The 27,014-nt window shown below is 41.5% G+C and overlaps 1 protein-coding gene across 1 annotated transcript in view; it reads left to right on the plus strand.

Annotated features, from left to right (window-relative positions):
- Window positions 1-27,014, plus strand: part of GKAP1 (G kinase anchoring protein 1) — a 264,594-nt gene that overhangs the window by 124,500 nt on the left and 113,080 nt on the right. The window contains exons 4-5 of the mRNA XM_053699968.1: window positions 11,155-11,278; window positions 17,714-17,736. Of these exons, the coding sequence (XP_053555943.1) occupies window positions 11,155-11,278; window positions 17,714-17,736 (147 nt within the window). The remainder of the gene's footprint in view (window positions 1-11,154; window positions 11,279-17,713; window positions 17,737-27,014) is intronic.

The raw sequence follows: 27,014 nt of genomic DNA on the forward strand, positions 1-27,014 counted from the left end.
AAGCAATTATATCCTGTGCCGTCTGACAGATTAGAATTTTGGGACAAAATCCCTAAAGTTGATGGGGCTATTTCTACCCTTGCTAAACGTACTACTATTCCTACGGCAGATGGTACTTCGTTTAAAGATCCTTTAGATAGGAAAATTGAATCCTTTCTAAGAAAAGCTTATCTGTGTTCAGGTAATCTTCTTAGACCTGCTATATCATTGGCTGATGTTGCTGCAGCTTCAACTTTTTGGTTGGAAACTTTAGCGCAACAAGTAACAGATCATGATTCTCATAATATTATTCTTCTTCTTCAACATGCTAATAATTTTATCTGTGATGCCATTTTTGATATTATCAGAGTTGTTTATGTCTCTAGCTTTTTTAGCTAGAAGAGCTTTATGGCTTAAAACTTGGAATGCTGATATGTCTTCTAAATCGACTCTACTTTCTCCAACATAGGTGTGTCCGGTCCACGGCGTCATCCTTACTTGTGGGATATTCTCTTCCCCAACAGGAAATGGCAAAGAGCCCAGCAAAGCTGTTCACATGATCCCTCCTAGGCTCCGCCTACCCCAGTCATTCTCTTTGCCGTTGTACAGGCAACATCTCCACGGAGATGGCTTAGAGTTTTTTAGTGTTTAACTGTAGTTTTTATTATTCAATCAAGAGTTTGTTATTTTAAAATAGTGCTGGTATGTACTATTTACTCAGAAACAGAAAAGAGATGAAGATTTCTGTTTGTATGAGGGAAATGATTTTAGCAACCGTTACTAAAATCCATGGCTGTTCCACACAGGACTGTTGAGAGGAATTAACTTCAGTTGGGGGAACAGTGAGCAGTCTCTTGCTGCTTGAGGTATGACACATTCTAACAAGACGATGTAATGCTGGAAGCTGTCATTTTCCCTATGGGATCCGGTAAGCCATGTTTATTAAGATAGTAAATAAGGGCTTCACAAGGGCTTATTAAGACTGTAGACTTTTTCTGGGCTAAATCGATTCATTATTAACACATATTTAGCCTTGAGGAATCATTTAATCTGGGTATTTTGATAAGATTATATCGGCAGGCACTGTTTTAGACACCTTATTCTTAGGGGCTTTCCCAAATCATAGGCAGAGCCTCATTTTCGCGCCGGTGTTGCGCACTTGTTTTTGAGAGGCATGTCATGCAGTCGCATGTGTGAGGAGCTCTGATACATAGAAAAGACTTTCTGAAGGCGTCATTTGGTATCGTATTCCCCTTTGGGCTTGGTTGGGTCTCAGCAAAGCAGATACCAGGGACTGTAAAGGGGTTAAAGTTAAAAACGGCTCCGGTTCCGTTATTTTAAGGGTTAAAGCTTCCAAATTTGGTGTGCAATACTTTTAAGGCTTTAAGACACTGTGGTGAAATTTTGGTGAATTTTGAACAATTCCTTCATATTTTTTCGCAATTGCAGTAATAAAGTGTGTTCAGTTTAAAATTTAAAGTGACAGTAACGGTTTTATTTTAAAACGTTTTTTGTACTTTGTTATCAAGTTTATGCCTGTTTAACATGTCTGAACTACCAGATAGACTGTGTTCTGAATGTGGGGAAGCCAGAGTTCCTTCTCATTTAAATAAATGTGATTTATGTGACAATGACAATGATGCCCAAGATGATTCCTCAAGTGAGGGGAGTAAGCATGGTACTGCATCATTCCCTCCTTCGTCTACACGAGTCTTGCCCACTCAGGAGGCCCCTAGTACATCTAGCGCGCCAATACTCCTTACTATGCAACAATTAACGGCTGTAATGGATAATTCTGTCAAAAACATTTTAGCCAAAATGCACACTTATCAGCGTAAGCGCGACTGCTCTGTTTTAGATACTGAAGAGCATGACGACGCTGATAATAATGGTTCTGAAGGGCCCCTAAACCAGTCTGATGGGGCCAGGGAGGTTTTGTCTGAGGGAGAAATTACTGATTCAGGGAACATTTCTCAACAAGCTGAACCTGATGTGATTACGTTTAAATTTAAGTTGGAACATCTCCGCATTCTGCTTAAGGAGGTATTATCCACTCTGGATGATTGTGACAAGTTGGTCATCCCAGAGAAACTATGTAAAATGGACAAGTTCCTAGAGGTCCCGGGGCTCCCAGAAGCTTTTCCTATACCCAAGCGGGTGGCGGACATTGTAAATAAAGAATGGGAAAGGCCCGGTATTCCTTTCGTCCCTCCCCCCATATTTAAAAAATTGTTTCCTATGGTCGACCCCAGAAAGGACTTATGGCAGACAGTCCCCAAGGTCGAGGGAGCGGTTTCCACTTTAAACAAACGCACCACTATACCCATAGAAGATAGTTGTGCTTTCAAAGATCCTATGGATAAAAAATTAGAAGGTTTACTTAAAAAGATGTTTGTTCAGCAGGGTTACCTTCTACAACCAATTTCATGCATTGTCCCTGTCGCTACAGCCGCGTGTTTCTGGTTCGATGAGCTGGTAAAGGCGGTCGATAGTGATTCTCCTCCTTATGAGGAGATTATGGACAGAATCAATGCTCTCAAATTGGCTAATTCTTTCACCCTAGACGCCACTTTGCAATTGGCTAGGTTAGCGGCTAAGAATTCTGGGTTTGCTATTGTGGCGCGCAGAGCGCTTTGGTTGAAATCTTGGTCAGCTGATGCGTCTTCCAAGAACAAGCTACTTAACATTCCTTTCAAGGGGAAAACGCTGTTTGGCCCTGACTTGAAAGAGATTATCTCTATCACTGGGGGTAAGGGCCACGCCCTTCCTCAGGATCGGCCTTTCAAGGTCAAAAATAAACCTAATTTTCGTCCCTTTCGTAGAAACGGACCAGCCCAAAGTGCTACGTCCTCTAAGCAAGAGGGTAATACTTCTCAAGCCAAGCCAGCTTGGAGACCAATGCAAGGCTGGAACAAGGGAAAGCAGGCCAAGAAACCTGCCACTGCTACCAAGACAGCATGAAATGTTGGCCCCCGATCCGGGACCGGATCTGGTGGGGGGCAGACTCTCTCTCTTCGCTCAGGCTTGGGCAAGAGATGTTCTGCATCCTTGGGCGCTAGAAATAGTCTCCCAAGGTTATCTTCTGGAATTCAAGGGGCTTCCCCCAAGGGGGAGGTTCCACAGGTCTCAGTTGTCTTCAGACCACATAAAAAGACAGGCATTCTTACGTTGTGTAGAAGACCTGTTAAAAATGGGAGTGATTCATCCTGTTCCATTAGGAGAACAAGGGATGGGGTTCTACTCCAATCTGTTCATAGTTCCCAAAAAAGAGGGAACGTTCAGACCAATCTTAGATCTCAAGATCTTAAACAAGTTTCTCAAGGTTCCATCGTTCAAAATGGAAACCATTCGAACAATTCTTCCTTCCATCCAGGAAGGTCAATTCATGACCACGGTGGATTTAAAGGATGCGTATCTACATATTCCTATCCACAAGGAACATCATCGGTTCCTAAGGTTCGCATTCCTGGACAAGCATTACCAGTTCGTGGCGCTTCCTTTCGGATTAGCCACTGCTCCAAGGATTTTCACAAAGGTACTAGGGTCCCTTCTAGCTGTGCTAAGACCAAGGGGCATTGCTGTAGTACCTTACTTGGACGACATTCTGATTCAAGCGTCGTCCCTTCCTCAAGCAAAGGCTCACACGGACATCGTCCTGGCCTTTCTCAGATCTCACGGATGGAAAGTGAACGTGGAAAAGAGTTCTCTATCTCCATCAACAAGGGTTCCCTTCTTGGGAACAATAATAGACTCCTTAGAAATGAGGATTTTTCTGACAGAGGCCAGAAAAACAAAACTTCTAGACTCTTGTCAGATACTTCATTCCGTTCCTCTTCCTTCCATAGCGCAGTGCATGGAAGTGATAGGTTTGATGGTAGCGGCAATGGACATAGTTCCTTTTGCGCGCATTCATCTAAGACCATTACAACTGTGCATGCTCAGTCAGTGGAATGGGGACTATACAAACTTGTCTCCGAGGATACAAGTAAATCAGAGGACCAGAGACTCACTCCGTTGGTGGCTGTCCCTGGACAACCTGTCACAAGGGATGACCTTCCGCAGACCAGAGTGGGTCATTGTCACGACCGACGCCAGTCTGATGGGCTGGGGCGCGGTCTGGGGATCCCTGAAAGCTCAGGGTCTTTGGTCTCGGGAAGAATCTCTTCTACCGATAAATATTCTGGAACTGAGAGCGATATTCAATGCTCTCAAGGCTTGGCCTCAGCTAGCGAGGGCCAAGTTCATACGGTTTCAATCAGACAACATGACGACTGTTGCGTACATCAACCATCAGGGGGGAACAAGGAGTTCCCTGGCGATGGAAGAAGTGACCAAAATCATTCTATGGGCGGAGTCTCACTCCTGCCACCTGTCTGCTATCCACATCCCAGGAGTGGAAAATTGGGAAGCGGATTTTCTGAGTCGTCAGACATTGCATCCGGGGGAGTGGGAACTCCATCCGGAAATCTTTGCCCAAGTCACTCAACTGTGGGGCATTCCAGACATGGATCTGATGGCCTCTCGTCAGAACTTCAAAGTTCCTTGCTACGGGTCCAGATCCAGGGATCCCAAGGCGGCTCTAGTGGATGCACTAGTAGCACCTTGGACCTTCAAACTAGCTTATGTATTCCCGCCGTTTCCTCTCATCCCCAGGCTGGTAGCCAGGATCAATCAGGAAAGGGCGTCGGTGATCTTGATAGCTCCTGCGTGGCCACGCAGGACTTGGTATGCAGATCTGGTGAATATGTCATCGGCTCCACCATGGAAGCTACCTTTGAGACGAGACCTTCTTGTTCAAGGTCCGTTCGAACATCCGAATCTGGTCTCACTCCAGCTGACTGCTTGGAGATTGAACGCTTGATCTTATCGAAGCGAGGGTTCTCAGATTCTGTTATCGATACTCTTGTTCAGGCCAGAAAGCCTGTAACTAGAAAGATTTACCACAAAATTTGGAAAAAATATATCTGTTGGTGTGAATCTAAAGGATTCCCTTGGGACAAGGTTAAGATTCCTAAGATTCTATCCTTCCTTCAAGAAGGATTGGAAAAAGGATTATCTGCAAGTTCCCTGAAGGGACAGATTTCTGCCTTGTCTGTGTTACTTCACAAAAAGCTGGCAGCTGTGCCAGATGTTCAAGCCTTTGTTCAGGCTCTGGTTAGAATCAAGCCTGTTTACAAACCTTTGACTCCTCCTTGGAGTCTCAACTTAGTTCTTTCAGTTCTTCAGGGGGTTCCGTTTGAACCCTTACATTCCGTTGATATTAAGTTATTATCTTGGAAAGTTTTGTTTTTGGTTGCAATTTCTTCTGCTAGAAGAGTTTCAGAATTATCTGCTCTGCAGTGTTCTCCTCCTTATCTGGTGTTCCATGCAGATAAGGTGGTTTTACGTACTAAACCTGGTTTTCTTCCAAAAGTTGTTTCTAACAAAAACATTAACCAGGAGATTATCGTACCTTCTCTGTGTCCGAAACCAGTTTCGAAGAAGGAACGTTTGTTGCACAATTTGGATGTTGTTCGCGCTCTAAAATTCTATTTAGATGCTACAAAGGATTTTAGACAAACATCTTCCTTGTTTGTTGTTTATTCCGGTAAAAGGAGAGGTCAAAAAGCAACTTCTACCTCTCTCTCTTTTTGGATTAAAAGCATCATCAGATTGGCTTACGAGACTGCCGGACGGCAGCCTCCCGAAAGAATCACAGCTCATTCCACTAGGGCTGTGGCTTCCACATGGGCCTTCAAGAACGAGGCTTCTGTTGATCAGATATGTAGGGCAGCGACTTGGTCTTCACTGCACACTTTTACCAAATTTTACAAGTTTGATACTTTTGCTTCTTCTGAGGCTATTTTTGGGAGAAAGGTTTTGCAAGCCGTGGTGCCTTCCATCTAGGTGACCTGATTTGCTCCCTCCCATCATCCGTGTCCTAAAGCTTTGGTATTGGTTCCCACAAGTAAGGATGACGCCGTGGACCGGACACACCTATGTTGGAGAAAACAGAATTTATGTTTACCTGATAAATTACTTTCTCCAACGGTGTGTCCGGTCCACGGCCCGCCCTGGTTTTTTAATCAGGTCTGATAATTTATTTTCTTTAACTACAGTCACCACGGTATCATATGGTTTCTCCTATGCAAATATTCCTCCTTAACGTCGGTCGAATGACTGGGGTAGGCGGAGCCTAGGAGGGATCATGTGACCAGCTTTGCTGGGCTCTTTGCCATTTCCTGTTGGGGAAGAGAATATCCCACAAGTAAGGATGACGCCGTGGACCGGACACACCGTTGGAGAAAGTAATTTATCAGGTAAACATAAATTCTGTTTTCCCTTTCTTTCCAGGGTAACAAATTATTTGGTTCTCAGTTGGATTCTATTATCTCAACTGTTACTGGTGGGAAAGGAACTTTTTTACCACAGGATAAAAAATCTAGGGGTAAAAACAGGGCTAATAATCGTTTTCGTTCCTTTCGTTTCAACAAAGAAAAAAATCCTGATCCTTCATCCTCAGGAGCAGTTTCAGTTTGGAAACCATCTCCTGTCTGGAATAAATCCAAGCCTTCTAGAAAAGCAAAGCCAGCTTCTAAGTCCACATGAAGGTGCGGCCCTCATTCCAGCTCAGCTGGTAGGGGGCAGGTTACGTTTTTTCAAAGAAATTTGTATCAATTCTGTTCACAATCTTTGGATTCAGAACATTGTTTCAGAAGGGTACAGAATTGGTTTCAAGATAAGACCTCCTGCAAAGAGATTTTTTTTTTCCCCGTGTCCCAGTAAATCCAGTGAAAGCTCAAGCATTTCTGAAATGTGTTTCAGATCTAGAGTTGGCTTGAGTAATTATGCCAGTTCCAGTTCTGGAACAGGGGCTGGGGTTTTATTCGAATCTCTTCATTGTACCAAAGAAGGAGAATTCCTTCAGACCAGTTCTGGATCTAAAAATATTGAATCGTTATGTAAGGATAGCAACATTCAAAATGGTAACTGTAAGGACTATCTTGCCTTTTGTTCAGCAAGGGCATTATATGTCCACAATAGATTTACAGGATGCATATCTGCATATTCCGATTCATCCAGATCACTATCAGTTCCTGAGATTCTCTTTCCTGGACAAGCATTACCAGTTTGTGGCTCTACCGTTTGGCCTAGCTACAGCTCCAAGAATTTTTACAAAAGTTCTCGGTGCCCTTCTGTCTGTAATCAGAGAACAGGGTATTGTGGTATTTCCTTATTTGGACGATATCTTGGTACTTGCTCAGTCTTTACATTTAGCAGAATCTCATACGAATCGACTTGTGTTGTTTCTTCAAGATCATGGTTGGAGGATCAATTCACTAAACAGTTCATTGATTCCTCAGACATGGGTAACCTTTCTGGGTTTCCAGATAGATTCAGTGTCCATGACTCTGTCTTTGACAGACAAGAGACGTCTAAAATTGATTTCAGCTTGTCGAAACCTTCAGTCACAATCATTCCCTTCGGTAGCCTTATGCATGGACATTCTAGGTCTTATGACTGCTGCATCGGACGCGATCCCCTTTGCTCGTTTTCACATGCGACCTCTTCAGCTCTGTATGCTGAACCAATGGTGCAGGGATTACACAAAGATATCTCAATTAATATCTTTAAAACCGATTGTACGACACTCTCTGACGTGGTGGACAGATCACCATCGTTTAATTCAGGGGGCTTCTTTTGTTCTTCCGACCTGGACTGTAATTTCAACAGATGCAAGTCTTACAGGTTGGGGAGCGGTGTGGGGATCTCTGACGGCACAAGGAGTTTGGGAATCTCAGGAGGTGAGATTACCGATCAATATTTTGGAACTCCGTGCAATTTTCAGAGCTCTTCAGTCCTGGCCTCTTCTGAAGAGAGAATTGATCATTTGTTTTCAGACAGACAATGTCACAACTGTGGCATACATCAATCATCAAGGAGGGACTCACAGTCCTCTGGCTATGAAAGAAGTATCTCGAATTCTGGTTTGGGCGGAATCCAGCTCCTGTCTAATCTCTGCGGTTCATATCCCAGGTATAGACAATTGGGAAGTGGATTATCTCAGTCGCCAAACGTTGCATCCGGGCGAATGGTCTCTTCACCCAGAGGTATTTCTTCAGATTGTTCAAATGTGGGAACTTCCAGAAATAGATCTGATGGCGTCTCATCTAAACAAGAAACTTCCCAGGTATCTGTCCAGATCCCGGGATCCTCAGGCGGAGGCAGTGGATGCATTATCACTTCCTTGGAAGTATCATCCTGCCTATATCTTTCCGCCTCTAGTTCTTCTTCCAAGAGTAATCTCCAAGATTCTGAAGGAATGCTCGTTTGTTCTGCTGGTAGCTCCGGCATGGCCTCACAGGTTTTGGTATGCGGATCTTCCGTTAAGATCAGACCTTCTGTCGCAAGGTCCTTTTTTCCATCAGGATCTCAAATCCTTAAATTTAAAGGTATGGAGATTGAATGCTTGATTCTTGGTCAAAGAGGTTTCTCTGACTCTGTGATTAATACTATGTTACAGGCTCGTAAATCTGTATCTAGAGAGATATATTATAGTGTCTGGAAGACTTATATTTCTTGGTGTCTTTCTCATCATTTTTCTTGGCATTCTTTTAGAATTCCGAGAATTTTACAGTTTCTTCAGGATGGTTTAGATAAAGGTTTGTCCGCAAGTTCCTTGAAAGGACAAATCTCTGCTCTTTCTGTTCTTTTTCACAGAAAGATTGCTAATCTTCCTGATATTCATTGTTTTGTACAAGCTTTGGTTCGTATAAAACCTGTCATTAAGTCAATTTCTCCTCCTTGGAGTTTTAATTTGGTTCTGGGTCTCTTCAAGCTCCTCCTTTTGAACCCATGCATTCATTGGACATTAAATTACTTTCTTGGAAAGTTTTGTTCCTTTTGGCGATCTCTTCTGCCAGAAGAGTCTCTGAATTATCTGTTCTTTCTTGTGAGTCTCCTTTTCTGATTTTTCATCAGGATAAGGCGGTGTTGCGAACTTCTTTTGGATTTTTACCTAAGGTTGTGAATTCCAACAACATTAGTAGAGAAATTGTGGTTCCTTCATTATGTCCTAATCCTAAGAATTCTAAGGAGAAATCGTTGCATTCTTTGGATGTTGTTAGAGCTTTGAAATATTATGTTGAAGCTACTAAGTCTTTCCGAAAGATTTCTAGTCTATTTGTTATCTTTTCCGGTTCTAGAAAAGGCCAGAAAGCTTCTGCCATTTCTTTGGCATCTTGGTTGAAATCTTTAATTCATCATGCCTATGTCGAGTCGGGTAAAACTCTGCCTCAAAGGATTACAGCTCATTCTACTAGGTCAGTTTCTACTTCCTGGGCGTTTAGGAATGAAGCTTCGGTTGATCAGATTTGCAAAGCAGCAACTTGGTCCTCTTTGCATACTTTTACTAAATTCTACCATTTTGATGTATTTTCTTCTTCTGAAGCAGTTTTTGGTAGAAAAGTACTTCAGGCAGCGGTTTCAGTTTGAATCTTCTGCTTATGTTTTCATTAAACTTTATTTTGGGTGTGGATTATTTTCATCAGGAATTGGCTCTCTTTATTTTATCCCTCCCTCTCTAGTGACTCTTGCGTGGAAAGATCCACATCTTGGTTAGTCATTATCCCATACGTCACTAGCTCATGGACTCTTGCTAATTACATGAAAGAAAACATAATTTATGTAAGAACTTACCTGATAAATTCATTTCTTTCATATTAGCAAGAGTCCATGAGGCCCACCCTTTTTTTTTTTTTTTGGTGGTTATGATTTTTTTATATAAAGCACAATTATTCCAATTCCTTATTTTATATGCTTTCACACTTTTTTCTTATCACCCCACTTCTTGGCTATTCGTTAAACTGATTTGTGGGTGTGGTGAGGGGTGTATTTATAGGCATTTTGAGGTTTGGGAAACTTTGCCCCTCCTGATAGGAATGTATATCCCATACGTCACTAGCTCATGGACTCTTGCTAACATGAAAGAAATGAATTTATCAGGTAAGTTCTTACATAAATTATGTTTTTTATTTTTTATCCCTCCCTCTCTAGTGACTCTTGCGTGGAGTTCCACATCATGGGTATTGCTATCCCATACGTCACTAGCTCATGGACTCTTGCCAATTACATGAAAGAAAACATAATTTATGTAAGAACTTACCTGATAAATTAATTTCTTTCATATTGGCAAGAGTCTATGAGGCCCACCCTTTTTGTGGTGGATATGATTTTTTGTATAAAGCACTATTATTTACAATTCCTTTGATGCTTTTTACTCCTTTCTTTATCACCCCACTTCTTGGCTATTCGTTAAACTGAATTGTGGGTGTGGTGAGGGGTGTATTTATAGACATTTTGAGGTTTGGGAAACTTTGCCCCTCCTGATAGGATTGTATATCCCATACGTCACTAGCTCATGGACTCTTGCCAATATGAAATAAATGAATTTATCAGGTAAGTAAACATATAAATTATGTTTTTTGCTCTTCTTGGTAGTCCTCCCCTGCACCAGTCCTTTCTCATTATCTTGCAAGAACTTCACACCACAGGTGTCAATTAGTTCACTTGTGTTTTACAATGATCACTGCAGTAATATCTGTTATGGCTCCAAGGCAGCTGCATTTTTTATATCATGTTCATGACAAAAATAAATAAATAAATAAGCATGTTTATTTTAAATGATTCCCTCTGGAGTATTTAGAGGACTGGAAGTGATGCATTAAACTTAATGCACCATTCCCATGTTATTTAACATATAGTTCATGTGTATTGATTTCAAATAAAATCTTTGTTGCTATAAAAAAGCTGTAATGCTTGAGTTATATGAAATATGTATAAGGTGTGTATAGCAATTTGATTGGTGGTATCCATTACACACTTTCAAGTAAAGAACAATAATGTTTTGCAATGTTGAAGACAAAGAAATATCAAAACAATATGTACAAGGTTCAACTTCACACTGTAAATTCTGTTTCAAGAAACTCGTTCTAGGTAGAGACTGTCTTTTTGTAGTCTTTTGGTATTAGAAACTGAGTAGATAAAAAATTATAGTTGAAAGCACAGAGAAAAAAAAACAGATGAATAAGGTTACTGCTATATTCCATCTAAGCAGACAAAATATATGCATGTTTTTATGTAATGTTTACTGAATGCATTTAAAAAAATTGAAAATATTGCTGCATATTGTTTAAGGATCAAGACAGTGGGGTAAACGAATCACCTCAGACAAAAAGACCAAACAAAAAAGACAAGAGGAAGAATCAGCAAGGAAAGGACAAACCACTCACAGTGCCGTTGAAGGACTTTCAGTTAGAAGGTAACATTTTCATGTATTAATAGAATATTAAACTAGCCAACGTTCCCAGTTGGAATTTTTCAATGGGTACACACAGTATGTACAGAAAGTGCCAAATATGTTTGTTTGCATTTTCTTCTCTTTGGTGTAGATATTTATTTCCTAAGATATGGAGAGTCCACGGCGTCATTAAATTACTAGTGGGAATATCACTCCTGGCCAGCAGGTGGAGGCAAATAGCACCCCAGCAAAGCTGTTAAGTGTCACTCCCCTACCCATAATCCTCATTCATTATTTTTGCCTCTGTCTGAAGATATTAATTCCTTTTCCGGGTACTTTTCCCTGCAAGCTAGGTTTTGGGTTTAGCTGAGTCCACGTCAATCTCTTCAGTAGAGTAGTGGTGGCATTTAAGCAGTTAGGAAACAAAGCAAGGACTATCTCACAACTTCCTAACACATTGTTGCCCATGATACAGCAAGCCAGAGTTGGTTACTGCTTTCTTTTTCTACAGGACTCTGTAAGCAGTACGTGTCCTTTCACGCCTTGTGAGCTGTCTTCCTGCCGGACAGCTAGACTGCAGGTAAGTGCTTTTGTCCTCTTGGTCTTTGAGACTTGCACTTCAGAAGAATGTCATATGCAGTAGATGGGGACATTTTTAAAATCGTTTATACAGGATTTTCTTTAGTAGTGTGCAGGTACATTATGTATGTTGAGACTAGGAGTTAATCTTCCCTTTATTGGGATGTTATTCCTCTTTGGGCTAATTTTGTTGAAATACTTTATTAGTATGTGTGTGGCTTATGTTTTATACAGTGATTTATGTATAAACTTAAAATTTGGCAGTTGATTTTCTTTGCTTGCTTAGCTAGAACAGGCTAACTGACAAACTGCTTGAGTTTGAAACCAGATGCAGCTACTTGCATCTTATGTTATAGGCAGAGGGAAACCGGGCGCCTTTTACTTGCTGTGTAGTTTCCTCTCTCTGCCGGTCGTGACCTCTCTGCTGTTGGATATTTGCAGAGTGGCGTCATTGAATTTCAGTCTCTTCAGTGTCGATCTACTATACGATCGTTTTAGAGACTTCTGGCAGCCAAATTGTAGTATTAAAAATTCTTAAAGTGTATTTAAAAAATGTCTACATTTTTTTTTATTTAGTATTATGGACATTGACCAAGACAAATGCTTATGTCTAGAGGCACAAATTGTTTTGCCTATGCAATTTTGTGCTCCATGCTTAGCTAGAACATTTCAATTTAATAATAAATTGTTGCCCTCTGAGCCCAATGTCTGTTCAGGCAATGCTACAGCTTTCTCCTTAAACGTCCCAAGCCTCTATGGCGTCACATACAGTGCCCTGCAGTTCCTCTCAGCCTCCTGGAGGAGTTTATTTGCCTGCAGATTTTGCTGCACAGGTATCTTCTGCTGTATCTGCGGCATTATCTTGTTTTCCTATGCTGGGAAAATGCAAGAGGAAAATTAGACATTCATATAGTAAGGTTTCTGTTCCACCTACTGCTATGCAGGTTGCCCTCCCTAATAAGTCTGATACGCAAGTAGCCTCTGAGGGTGAAATCTCAGATTCGGATAGTATTATTCCTTCATCTGATACTGAAGAAGTATACTTTTAGATTTAAGCTTTAACACCTTCGTGTACTGTTAAAGGAGGTATTGGCTTCTTTGGACGACTCTGATACTAATGCAATTGTCAACCCTAAGAAGTCTAGAAAACGTAATAAATACTATGATGATCCTTCCTCTGTGGAGGTTTTTCATGATGGACTATGAGTACGGCTGTTTGCCGAAACATGTTAGTCTTTTTGTTCTAAGGGGTATTGTCCCTCCATGTTTTAAATGGAAAAATAAAGATTACATTTTATTTTTATACCGTATTTACTGGAGCCTTGTATTTATTTTGATGTTCATCAGTTTTGCCAGCAAGCCAGTAAATACAGCTGTACTGCCGTCCGGATTCAAGAGGCTTACAGCACACTGTGGCTGTCTATTAACATTAAGCACCTGCCAGGAGAGATTTTTTGGAATAATATTCGAAAGGCAACACAATGCTCCCAAAGGGAGCCATTGGAGCCACTGGATACGGAGTTCGTTGAGACCCCGTTCTTACCGGATCTACCGTAAACATAAAAATACGGGTCGCCAGTCCGATGACATCACTGGGATCACGAGGTACACGGAATACGCTCATCTGCCCTGCCCTTTGTGGACGGACAGGAGTCCGGGAGCAACAGCCGTGAAGTGAAGAGTAAACTGGGACCCAAATGACAGGAGTACGGTAACGGCATGATTGTTGGGGTCTCTGAACTGCCGGGGTGAACATGGGTATGACAGGCTGACTTTATCAATTTCCAAAACTTATAAACAGACTATAAGGAACTGTTATACACATACCCATTGTTTGAGAGCGTGTATGCTTGCTGATTAATATATTGATGTATGCACTTAAATTATATTTTTTTAACTTGGTGTGAAAGCGGTTGCTCACTAAGGATATTCATATACATCCAGAGTTAATTAACCAGGAAGTTACTTTTAGTGTCTAAGTGGACATTTGCTTGTTCTTGAAGTTTTTCCTGTCCCAGACTGTGTGACAGAGATTATTTCACAGGAATGGGAGAAGCCAGGGATTGCTTTCTCCCCGTCTCCCATATTTAAAAATGTTTCCTGTTGCTGACTCCATTAAAGATTCTTGGTGCACAGTGCCTAAAGTAGAAGGGGCTATTTCTACTCTGGCTAAGAGAACTACGATCCCTATAGAGTATAGCTGCTCCTTTAAGGATCCCATGGACTAAAAGTTGGAAGCTTATTTGAAGAAGATGTATGTTCATCAAGGTCTTCAATGGCAACCTGCAGTTTGTATTGCCACAGTATCAAGTGCGGCATCTTATTGGTGCGACGCCTTCTCTGAATCTATTTTAGTAGAGACTCCATTGGAGGAGATAAAAGATAGGATTAAGGCTCTCAAACTAGCCAATTCCTTTATTTCTGATGCTAACATGCAAGTTATTAGACTGAGAGCCAAGATGTCTGGCTTCACAGTCCTAGCCCACAGGGCATTGTGGCTAAAATCTTGGTCAGCTAATGTTACCTCTAAGTCCAAGCTTCTGGCGCTTCCTTACAAGGGGAAGACCTTGTTCGGACCTGGTCTGGCAGTAATAATTTCTGATATTACCAGTGGAAAAAGGATCTTTTCTACAGCAAGACAAGAAGAACAGACTCAAAGGACGTCAAAGTAATTTTCGTTCCTTTCGTAACTTCAAAAGTCTTCCTAGCAGGAGCAGTCAAAGTCTTCTTAGAAGCCCAATCAGTCTTGGAATAAGGGGAAGCAATCAAAGAAACCCTCAGCTGAGTCTGTCACCATGAAGGGTCGGCCCCTGGTCCGTGTTCGGATAATGTGGTGAGCAGACATTCCCTGTTTTGTCAAGCGTGGAGACGAGATGTCACAGATCCTTGGGCTTTGGACATAGTATCTCAGGGTTACAAAATAGAATTCAAAACTTTCCCTCCCAGGGGCAGATTCCACCTCTCGAAATTATCTGCAGACCAGGTAAAAATAGAGGCATTCTTGAACTGCGTTCAGGACCTTTCCTCCCTTGGAGTGATCCTGTAAGGGAACAGGGTCTAGGATTCTATTCAAATCTGTTCATGGTTCCCAAAATAGAGGGAACTTTTCGACCCATTTTAGACCTAAAATGCATCTACAAGTTTCTCAGGGTACCATCCTTCAAAATGGAAACCATTCGTTCCATTCTTCCTTTGGTCCAAGAGGGTCAGTTCATGACGACCATAGACCTGAAGGACGTGTATCTTCATTTTTCCATCCACAGGGATCATCACAAATTCCTGAGATTCGCCTTTCTAAACAAACACTTTCAGTTTGTGGCTCTTCCGTTTGGCCTTGCCACAGCTCCCAGAATTTTCTCAAAGGTTCTGGGGGCTCTCTTGGCAGTGATCAGGTCTCAGGGAATTGCAGTGGCGCCATACCTGGACTACATATTGGTTCAGGCGCCATCTTTTCAACAAGCAAACTCTCATACAGAGATCTTGTTGTCTTTTCTATGTTCCCACAGTTGGAAAGTGATTTTGGAAAAGAGTTCCCTTGTTCCAACTACAAGGGTGTTTTTCTTAGGGACCATAATAAATTCCCTATCTATGTAAATTTTTCTGCCGGAGGTCAGAAAATCCTAAATTCTCTCCTCTTGCCTCTCTCTTCAGTCTACTGTTCAGCCATTAGTGGCTCAATGTATGGAGGTAATTGGTCTGATGGTCGCTTCCATGGACATCATTCCCTTTGCTCGATTTCATTTGAGACCTCTGCAATTATGCATGCTCAGACAATGGAACGGAGACCATTCGGATCTGTCTCAGAGGATAGATCTAGACCAGTCGACAAGAGACTCTCTCCCGTGGTGACTTTCTCAGGACCATCTGTCTCAAGGCACATGCTTCTGGAGTCTTTCCTGGGTGATTGTGACTAGGTTCGGGAGCAGTCTGGGACTCGTTAAGGGCACAGGGACTATGTACTTGGGAGGAGTCTGCTCTCCCCATTAACATCTTGGAATTGAGAGCGATTTACAATGCTCTAATGGCTTGGCCTTAATTGTCCTTAGCCAAGTTTATCAGGTTTCAGCCGGACAACATCCCGGTTTATCAGGTTTTTATCAGGTTTCAGCCGGACAACCTTCTAAGTCCGGGTCCATTCCTTCATCCAAATCTCATTTCTCTGAAGCTGACTGCTTGGAGATTAAACACTTAGTTCTGTCTAAGCGTGGATTTTCTGAGTCGGTCATTGAGACCATGATCCAGGCTCGCAAGCCTGTTATTCGAAAAATTTACCATAAGGTATGGCGTAAATACCTTTACTGGTGTGAATCTAAGGGCTACTCTTGGAGTAGGGTCAAGATTCCTAGGATTTTGTCTTTTCTCCAGGAAGGTCTGGAGAAATGGTTGTCAGTCAGTTCTCTGAAATGTCAGATTTCTGCATTATCTATTTTGTTTCACAAGCGTCTGGCGGATGTGCCAGACTTTTAATTTTTTTAGTCAGACCCTGGTCAGAATCAGGCCTGTGTTTAAACCTGTTGCTCCTCCTTGGAGCTTTAATCTTGTTCTTAAAGTTTTGCAGCAGTCTCTGTTTGAGCCAATGAATTCCATAGATATTAAGTTGCTATCTTGGAAGGTTTCGTTTCTTATTGCTATCTCTTCTGCTCAGAGAGTTTCGGAACTCTCGGCTTTGCAGTGTGATTCACCTTACCTTATCTTTCATGCGGATAGGGCGGTTCTTCGTACTAAATTGGGGTTTATTCCTAAAGTGCTTGCGGATAGAATTATTAAGGAGGGAAATGTTGTTCCTTCTCTCTGTCCCAATCCTTCTCATAAAGAACGTCTGTTGCACAACTTGGATGTTGTACGTGCTCTAAAATTCTACCTAGAGGCGACTAAGAATTTTCGCCAGTCTTTTGCCCAGTTTGTTTGTTTCTCAGGAAAGCGTAAGGGTCAAAAGGCTACTGCTGTTTCTCTTTCCCTCTGGTTGAGAAGTATAATTCGTTTTGCTTATGAGACTGCTGGACAGCAGTCTCTTGAGAGAATTAGAGCTCATTCCACTAGGGCTGTCTCCTCATGAAGCTTCTGTGGAACAGATTTGCAAGGCTGCAACTTGATCCTCTCTGCATACTTTTTCCAAATTTTCCAAATTTAATACTTTTGCCTCGGCTGAGGCCTCTCTTGGGAGAAAGGTTCTTCAAGCGGTGTGTTGCCTTATGTTTAGGTCTGCCCATCTTGTTCTCCCTCACTGTTCATTCTGTGTCCTCTAGCTTGGGTATTAGTTCCTACTAGTAATTGATGACGTTGTTGACTCTCCATTTCTTGGGAAAGAAAACAAAATGTATGCTTACCTGATAAATTTCTTTCTTTCCGGATATGGAGAGTCCACGACCCTACCCTCTATTAAGACAGTTATTTTTTTACTAAACTTCAGGCACCCCTACACCTTTTGTGTTATTCCTTTTCCATTTTCCTTTGAGCATATGACTGGAGATTATGGGTTGGGGAGTGACACTTAACAGCTTTGCTGGGCTGCTCTTTGCCTCCTGCTGGCCAGGAGTAATATTCCCACTAGTAATTGAATGACGTTGTGGACTCCATATCCGGAAAGAAAGACATTTGTCAGGTAAGCATAAATTTTGTTTTTTCAATATTTTTTTCCCCATCATTGAGTCTACATTTTGCAATTAAATTATTGCAAAGCCTTTAGTTAATTGCACAGCCTTTTAGTTTATCAAAGACTTGGTAAGAATGAATGTGACATGCACGCTGTCCTATAACACAAACTTATATCCTTAGAATGTTTTTCTTTCATTGAGGTTGTTTATAACTTCTCACTTATGTAACTTTTAAGTTTACATTTCTTGAATTGCTAATCCCTCAATATTTGTTCTTTTGCAGAACAGAATCCAAAAAAACAGGAGGTGAGTCTTATATGGTAAAGGTATTGATTGCTATGTAAAAAATAGACAGTAGATTTTGCTCTCAAAGAATACAGTACAGGTGGCCCTTGGTTTACGCTGTTTCAGAATAACAACCTTTTTTTTCAGTCATGTGACTGCTATTGAAAAGCTTTGGAAAGCAATGCACTAATTAAAATAGCCAGTAGATGGAGCTGTCCGCTTGTTTTGCAGTAAAGTTATGCAACTTAACAGCCTTAAATTGATCTGTGTACACAGAGCAGACCAGACCATTCGAGCAAGATTTAGCAGCCACTTCCCTATTATCTTCCTGTCCAGCTGCTTGAGGTGAGGGTGCCTAACTGCCTATTAATCACTGCAGATTGAAATGCATAGAATAGGTGCGGACCTAATATTATCTAACATGCTAACAGAGAACTGTTTGCAGAAAAATGCAAGTAAAAAAACGTTTCTCCAACATTGGTGTGTCCAGTCCACGACGTCATCCTTACTTGTGGGAATATCTCTTCCCCAACAGGAAATGGCAAAGAGTCCCAGCAAAGCTGGCCATATAGTCCCTCCTAGGCTCCGCCCACCCCAGTCATTCTCTTTGCCATTGCACAGGCAACATCTCCACGGAGATGGTTAAGAGTATGTGGTGTTTAGTTGTAGTTTTTCTCTTGTTAAGTGTATCCAGTCCACGGATCATCCATTACTTATGGAATATATTCTCCTTCCCAACAGGAAGTTGCAAGAGTCCACCCACAGCAAAGCTGCTATATAGCTCCTCCCCTAACTGCCATACTCAGTCATTCTCTTGCAAGCCTCAACATAGATAGGAGGTCGTGAGAGTCTGTGGTTTTTTTATACTTAGTTTATTCTTCAATCAAAAGTTTGTTATTTTTAAATGGCACCGGAGTGTGCTGTTTATCTCAGGCAGTATTTGGAAGAAGAATCTGCCTGCGTTTTTCTATGATCTTAGCAGACGTAACTAAGATCCATTTGCTGTTCTCACACATTCTGAGGAGTGAGGTACTTCAGAGGGGGAATGGCGTGCAGGTTTTCCTGCAGATAAGGTATGTGCAGTAAAATATTTTTCTAGGAATGGAATTGACTAAGAAAATACTGCTGATACCGAAGTAATGTAAGTAAAGCCTTAAATGCAGCGATAGCGACTGGTATCAGGCTTTTTAATAGAGATACATACTCTTATAAAAATGTGTTTTAAAACGTTTGCTGGCATGTTTAATCGTTTTTTAACGTACATTGGTGATAACACTGTAATGTTGGTATAGCCTTAAATGCAGTAAAAGCGACTGGTATCAGGCTTATTAATAGAGATACATACTCTTGTAAAAATGTGTTTTAAAACATTTGCTGGCATGTTTAATCGTTTTTTAACATATGTTGGGTGATAAAACTTATTGGGGCCTAAGTTTTTTCCACATGGCTGGCTTAAATTTTGCATAGAAACAGTTAACTGAAGCTTCCCACTGTTGTAATATGAGTGGGAAGGGCCTAATTTAGCGCTTTTTTGCGCAGTTAAAATTACAAAATGAATCATCCAGATTCCCTCAGCAGTCCCATGAATACTACAGGACATTTCTAAAGGGCTAAAAAGACTTCCAAAATCGTTTATAGGGAAGGTAATCCACAGCTCTGCTGTGGCAGTTTGTTGTGTCTGTTTTTAAAAACGTCTATGTCGTTTTTTTTATCTGTTTTTTGCATTAAGGGGTTAATCATCCATTTGCAAGTGGGTGCAATGCTCTGTTACCTTATTACATGTACTGTAAAAATTTCGTTTGTTTTACTGCCTTTTTTCACTGTTTTTCAAATTTTGACAAAATTTGTTTCTCTTAAAGGCACAGTAACGTTTTATATATTTGCTTGTTAACTTGATTTAAAGTGTTTTCCAAGCTTACTAGTCTCATTATTAGTCTGTTCTAACATGTCTGACATAGAGGAAGCTCTGTGTTCATTATGTTTTAAAGCCATGGTGGAACCCCATCTTAGAATGTGTACCAGATGTACTGATTTCATGTTAAACAATAAAGATCATTTGTTGTCTTTAAAAAACATTATCACCAGAGGATTCTGTTGTGGGGGTAGTTATGCCGACTAACTCTCCCCACGTGTCAGACCTTTTGACTCCCGCTTTAGGGACTCACGCTCAAATGGCGCCAAGTACATCAAGGGCACCCATAGCGTTTATTTTACCAGGGGATTCTGTCGAGGGGAAAGTTATGCCGACTAACTCTCCCCACGTGTCAGACCCTTCGACTCCCGCTTCAGGGACTCACGCTCAAATGGCGCCAAGTACATCAAGGGCGTCCATAGCGTTTATTTTACAAGACATGGCAAAGGTGGTGAATAATACTCTGGCAGCAGTATTAGTCAGACTACCTGAAATTAAAGGAAAGCAGATAGCTCTGGGGGTAGATACAGAGCATACAGACGCTTTAAGAACCATGTATGATACTACCTCACAATATGCTTAGTCTGTGGGTGATTTTTTTTTTTTTTTTTTTTTGACTCAGGGAAGATGATTTAACCTGATTCTGATATTTCTACATTTAAAATTTATTCTTGAGAACCTCCACTTGTTGCTCAGGGAGGCTTTGGCTGCCCTGAATGAATGTGTACAATCGCAGGGCCAGAGAAATTGTGTAGACTGGATAAATAATATGCAGTGCCCGTGTGTACTGATGTTTTTCCAATACCTAAAGAGGTTTATTAAAATTGTTTTAATAAGGAATGGGATAGACCAGGTGTGCCGTTCTCTTCCCCTCCTATTTTTTAGAAGAATGTTTTCTAATAGTTACGACCACATGGGACTTCTGGCAGACAGTTCCTAAGGTGGAGAGAAGAGTTTCTACTCTAGCTAGGCGTACCACTACCTCTGGCGAGGACAGTTGTGCTTTTTAGATCCAATGGATAAAAAATGTTTATTCAACAGGGTTTTATCCTGCAGCCCCTTGCATACATTGCTTCTGTCACTGCTGCTGCGGCGTTCTGGGTTGAGTCTCTTGATGAGGCTTTACAGTTAGCGACTCAATTGGATGAATATATTTGACAAGCTTATGCTAGCCAATTCCTTTGTTTTCTGATGCCTTTGTTCATTTGACTAGACTAACGGCTAAGAATTCTGTTTTTTACTATACTGGCGCGCAAAGCGCTATGGCTTATATCATGGTCAGCTGTCGTGACTTTAATAAATAAGCTACTTAACTTCCCTTCAAGGGGCAGACCCTATTCGGGCCTGGTTTGAAGGAGATTATTGCTTATATCACTGGAGGAAAAGGTCATGCCCTTCCTCAGGATAGGTCCAAATCAAGGGCCAAGAAAGGTCTAATTTTCGTGCCTTTTAAAACTTCAGGGCAGGTGTGGCATCCACTTCCTCTAAGGCAAAACAAGAGGGAATTTTTGCTCAGTCCAAGGCGGTCTGGAGACAATCGGACCTGGAACAAAGATAAGCAGGCCAAGGAGCCTGCTGCTGCCTCTAAGGCAGCATGAAGGAACGGACCCCTATCCGGTAACGGATCCTATAGGGGGCAGATTTTCATTCTTCGCCCAGGCGTGGGCAAGAGATGCCCAGGATCCCTAGGCATTGGAATTTATATCCCAGAGATATCTTCTGGATTTTCAAAGATTCCCCCCCAAAAAAGGGGAGATTTCGCCTTTCCAATTATCTGCAAACCAGATAAAGAAGGAGGCATTCTTACATTGTGTACGAGATCCATCCAGTTCCAAGAGAGGAACAGGGACAGAGTTTTTACTCAAATCTGTTTGTGGTTCCCAAGGAGAGGGAACCTTCAGACATATTTTGGATCTAAAGATCTTAAACAAATTCCTCAGTTCCGAATAAAGCTGGGTAGAATGGTCAGGAGACACCCTTTCCTCTATTCCACACCTCTCTCTCCCTCTCTTCACTCTCTCTAACTTTTTCCCCCTTCACTATCTCTTCAACTTATTATTTCTTATCCTGGCAGTATGTAATCTAAGAGAACCTCAAAGCACCACAATTGTATGCTAAGTTACTCTTACCCCAGCTATAAGAGAAAATCCTTTATTATATTGAATATTGTTTCATAAATGCTGGGTGTTATGAAGTCCTCTGTTTGCAACAGTGGCCTTAGAGGTTATGATATGGAGATTGAATGATTTAATGACACGTAACTTGTACCACTTTATTCATGGTGTGATTTTAGAAAACCAGGATTTCTGTTATCTTGCACTGTTAATTTCTTGAATTATATTTCTTTTTGTTATTATGCACTTGCAACAAAATAATAAAAATTACTTTATCATAAACAAATTCCTCAGAATTCCGTCTTTTAAGATGGAAACTATTCGTACCATCTTAACTATGATCCAGGAGAGTCAATAGAGGACTACAATGGATTTGAAGGATGTTTATCCTCACATTGTGATGCATAAAGATCACCATCGTTTTTGAGGTTTGCCTTTCTAGACAGGCATTACCAGTTTGTAGCTCTTTCCGTTGGGATATCTACAGCCCCAAGAATCTTTATGGAGGTTCTGGGGTCACTTTGGCGGTCCTTAGGCCGCGGGGCATAGAAGTGGCCCCTTATTTAGACGACATCCTGATACAGGCGTCAAACATCCAAATTGCCAAGTCTCATACGGACGTAGTACTGGCATTTCTGAGATCACATGGGTGGAAAGTGAACAAGGAAAGAGTTCTCTATCCCCAATCTCAAGGGTTTCCCTCTTAGGGACTCTGATAGATTCTGTAGAAATGAAAATTTACCTGACGGAGTCCAGGTTGTCAAAGTTTCTAAATTTCTGCCGTGTTTTTCATTCCATCCGCGCCCTTCAGTGGCTCAGTACATGAATGAAATCGGCTTAATGGTAGCGGCAAGGGACATAGTACCGTTTGCACGTCTACATTTCAGACCGCTGCAACTATGCATGCTCAGTCAGAGGAACGGGGATTACACAGGTTTTTCCCCCTGTTAAACCTGGACCAAGAGACCAGAGATTCTCTGGTGACTATGTCGGGTCCATCTGTCCAAGGGTATGACCTTCCGCAGGTCAGATGGGACAATTGTTACAATAGATGCCAGCCTTTTAGGTTGGGATGCAGTCTGGAACTCCCTGAAGGCTCAGGGATAGTGGACTTAGGAGGAGACCCTCCTTCTAATAAATATTCTGGAACTGGGAGTGATATTCCATGCTCTTCAGACTTGGCCTCAGTTAGCAACTCTGAGGTACATCATATTCAGTCGGACAATATACACGACTGTGGTTTACATCAGCCATCAAAGGGGAACAGAAGTTCCCTAGCAATGTTAGAAGTCTTACAATAATTCACTGGACAGAGACTCACTCTTGTCTATCAGCTATCCATATCCCAGGTGTTGAGAACTGGGAGGTGGTTTTTCTAAGTCGTCAGACTTTTCTTCCGGGGGAGTGGGATTTCCTCCGGAGGTCAAGACCAAGCAGGAGAGGGCTTTGGTGTTTTTGTCAGCGCCTGCGTAGCCACGCAGGACCTGGTATGCAGATCTGGTGGACATGTCATCCTTTCCATCACGGTCTCTGCTTCTGAGACAGGTCCCTCTACCTCAGGGTCCTTTCAACCATCTAAATAGAATCAATCTGAGATGGACTGCCTGGAGACTGAACGCTTGATGTCATCAAAGCATGGCTTCTCCGAGTCAGTCATTAATACCTTAATACAGACATGAAAGCCTGTCTCTAGGAAAATTGAACATAGATATGGTGTAAATATCTGATTGTTATGAATCCAAGGGTTACTCATGGAGTAAAGTCTGGATTCCCAGGATATTATCTTTTCTCCAAGATGTTTTGGAGAAAAGGGTTGTCAGCTAATTCCTTAAAAGGGACAGATTTTTACTCTGTCTATTTTTTTGCACAAGCGTCTGGCAGGTATTCTAGACGTTCAGGCTTTGGTTAGATCCAAGCCTGTGTTTAAAACTGTTGCTCCACCATGGAGCTTAAACCTGGTTCTTAAGGTTCTTCAAGAAGTTCCGTTTGAACCTTTTTTGTTCCATAGATTTCAATCTTTATCTTGGAAAGTTCCTTTTGGGTAGCTATTTCCTCGACTCGTAGAGTCTCCAAGTTATCTGTGTTACAATGTGATTCTCCTTATCTGGTCCTTCGTACGGATAAGGTAGTCCTGCGTACCAACCTGGGTTTTTTCCTAAGGTGGTATCTAACAAGAACATCACTCAAGAGATAGTTGTTCCATGCTTGTATCCTAATCCTTCCTCAAAGAAGGAACGTCTATTACACAATATTGGACGTGGTTTGTGCTTTAAAGTTTTACTTACAAGCTACTACAGTTTTCATCAAACGTTCACCTTGTTTGTTGTCTATTATGGACAGAGGAGAGGTCAAAAGACTTCGGCAGCCTCTCTGTCTTTTTGGTTAAAAAGCATAATTCATTTAGCTTATGAGACTGCTGGACAGCAGCCTCCTGAAGGGATTACAGCTCATTCTACTAGAGCTGTGGTTTTCACTTGGGCCTTTTTTTTTTAAATGTGGCTTCTGTTGAACAGATTTACAAGACGGAGTCTTGGTCTGCGCTTCATACTTTTTCAAATTTAACAAATTTGATACCTTGCTTCTTCGGAGGCTATTTTTGGGAGAAAGGGTTTCTTACAGGCAGTGGTAACTTCCGTTTAAGTACCTACCTTGTCCCTCCCATCATCCGTGTACTTTAGCTTTGGTATTGGTATTCCATAAGTAATGGATGATCCGTGGACTGGATACACTTAACAAGAGAAAACATAATTTATGCTTACCTGATAAATTTATTTCTCTTGTAGTGTATCCAGTCCACGGCCCGCCCTGTCACTTTAAGGCAGGTAATTTTTTCATTTGAACTACAGTCACCACTGCACCCTATGGTTTTTCCTTTCTCTGCATGTTTTCGGTCGAATGACTGAGTATGGCAGTTAGGGGAGGAGCTATATAGCAGCTTTGCTGTGGGTGGACTCTTGCAACTTCCTGTTGGGAAGGAGAATATATTCCATAAGTAATGGATGATCCGTGGACTGGATACACTACAAGAGAAATAAATTTATCAGGTAAGCATAAATTATGTTTTTTTTATTCTACTATCAAGAGTTTGTTATTTTAAAATAGTGCTGGTATGTACTATTTACACTGAAACAGAAAAAGATGAAGATTTCTGTTTGTGAGAGGAAGATGATTTTAGCAGACAGTAACTAAAATCGATTGCTGTTTCCACATAGGACTGTTGAGATGAAGTAACTTCAGTTGGGGGAAACCGTTAGCAGACTTTTCTGCTTAAGGTATGACTAGCCATATTTCTAACAAGACTGTGCAATGCTGGAAGGCTGTCATTTCCCCTCATGGGGACCGGTAAGCCATTTTCTTAGTCTCAAACAGAATAAAGGGCTTAATATGGGCTATAAAACTGGTAGACACTTTTATGGGCTAAATAGATTGCTTTATTTGGACATTTTATACATGTTTATGCTGATAATTCACACTTATAAACTTGGGGAACGTTTTTTAACGTCAGGCACTATGTTAGACACCTTTTCCAGTCAGGAAGGGCCTTCCCAGTTGTAGGCTGAGCCTCATTTTCGCGCCATTACTGCGCAGTTGTTTTTGAGTGCAAGACATGCAGATGCATGTGTGAGGACCTGAAAGTGGTTGGAAAAGTTCCTAGAAGGCGTCATTTGGTATCGTATTCCCCTCTGGGCTTGGTAAAGTCACAGCAAAGGCTGTAGCTGGGACTGTATAGGGGTTAAATCTGAAAATTGGTGTGCAATACCTTTAATGCTTTAAGACACTGTGGTGAAATTTTGGTTAATTTTGAACAATTCCTTCATATATTTTCACATATTCAGTAATAAAGTGTGCTCTGTTTAAAATTTAAAGAGACAGTAACGGTTTTGTTTTAAAACGGTTTTTGTGCTTTATTGACAAGTTTAAGCCTGTTTAACATGTCTGTGCCTTCAGATAAGCTATGTTCTATATGTATGAAAGTCAATGTGTCTCCCCCTTCAAAATTGTGTGATAATTGTGCCATAGCGTCCAAACAAAGTAAGGACAGTACTGCCACAAATAATGAAATTGCCCAAGATGATTCCTCAGATGAAGGGAGTAGACATGGTTCTACATCATCTCCTTCTGTGTCTACACCAGTTTTGTCCACGCAGGAGGCCCCTAGTACTTCTAGCGCGCCAATGCTTATTACCATGCAACAATTGACGGCTGTAATGGATAACTCCATAGCAAATATTTTATCCAAAATGCCTGCATATCAGAGAAAGCGCGATTGCTCTGTTTTAAACACTGAAGAGCAGGAGGGCGCTGATGATAATTGTTCTGTCATACCCTCACACCAATCTGAAGGGGCCATGAGGGAAGTTTTGTCAGATGGGGAAATTTCAGATTCAGGAAAAATTTCTCAACAGGCTGAACCTGATGTTGTGACATTTAAATTAGAACATCTCCGCGCACTGCTTAAGGAAGTGTTATCTACTCTGGATGATTGTGACAACTTGGTCATTCCAGAAAAATTATGCAAGATGGACAAGTTCCTAGAGGTTCCGGTGCACCCCGACGCTTTTCCTATACCCAAGCGGGTGGCGGACATAGTGAATAAGGAGTGGGAGAAGCCCGGCATACCTTTTGTTCCCCCTCCTATATTTTAGAAATTATTTCCTATGGTCGACCCCAGAAAGGACTTATGGCAGACAATCCCTAAGGTCGAGGGGGCAGTTTCCACTCTAAACAAGCGCACTACTATTCCTATCGAAGATAGTTGTGCTTTCAAAGATCCTATGGATAAAAAATTGGAAGGTTTGCTTAAAAAGATTTTTGTACAGCAAGGTTACCTTCTACAACCCATTTCGTGCATTGTTCCTGTCACTACAGCAGCGTGGTTCTGGTTCGAGGAACTAGAAAAGTCGCTCAGTAGAGAGACTCCATATGAGGAGGTTATGGACAGAGTTCACGCACTTAAGTTGGCTAACTCTTTTATTTTAGATGCCGCTTTGCAATTAGCTAGATTAGCTGCGAAAAATTCAGGGTTTGCAATTGTGGCGCGCAGAGCGCTTTGGCTAAAGTCTTGGTCAGCGGATGTATCATCCAAGACAAAATTGCTTAACATCCCCTTCAAGGGTAAAACTCTCTTTGGACCAGAATTGAAAGAGATTATCTCAGACATCACTGGGGGAAAGGGCCACGCCCTCCCACAAGATAGGCCTTTCAAGGCCAAGAATAAGTCTAATTTTCGTTCCTTTCGTAATTTCAAGAACGGACCGGCCTCTAATTCTGCA

The sequence above is a fragment of the Bombina bombina genome, chromosome 2 (assembly GCF_027579735.1).
Source record: "Bombina bombina isolate aBomBom1 chromosome 2, aBomBom1.pri, whole genome shotgun sequence".
Classification (NCBI taxonomy): Eukaryota; Metazoa; Chordata; class Amphibia; order Anura; family Bombinatoridae; genus Bombina; species Bombina bombina.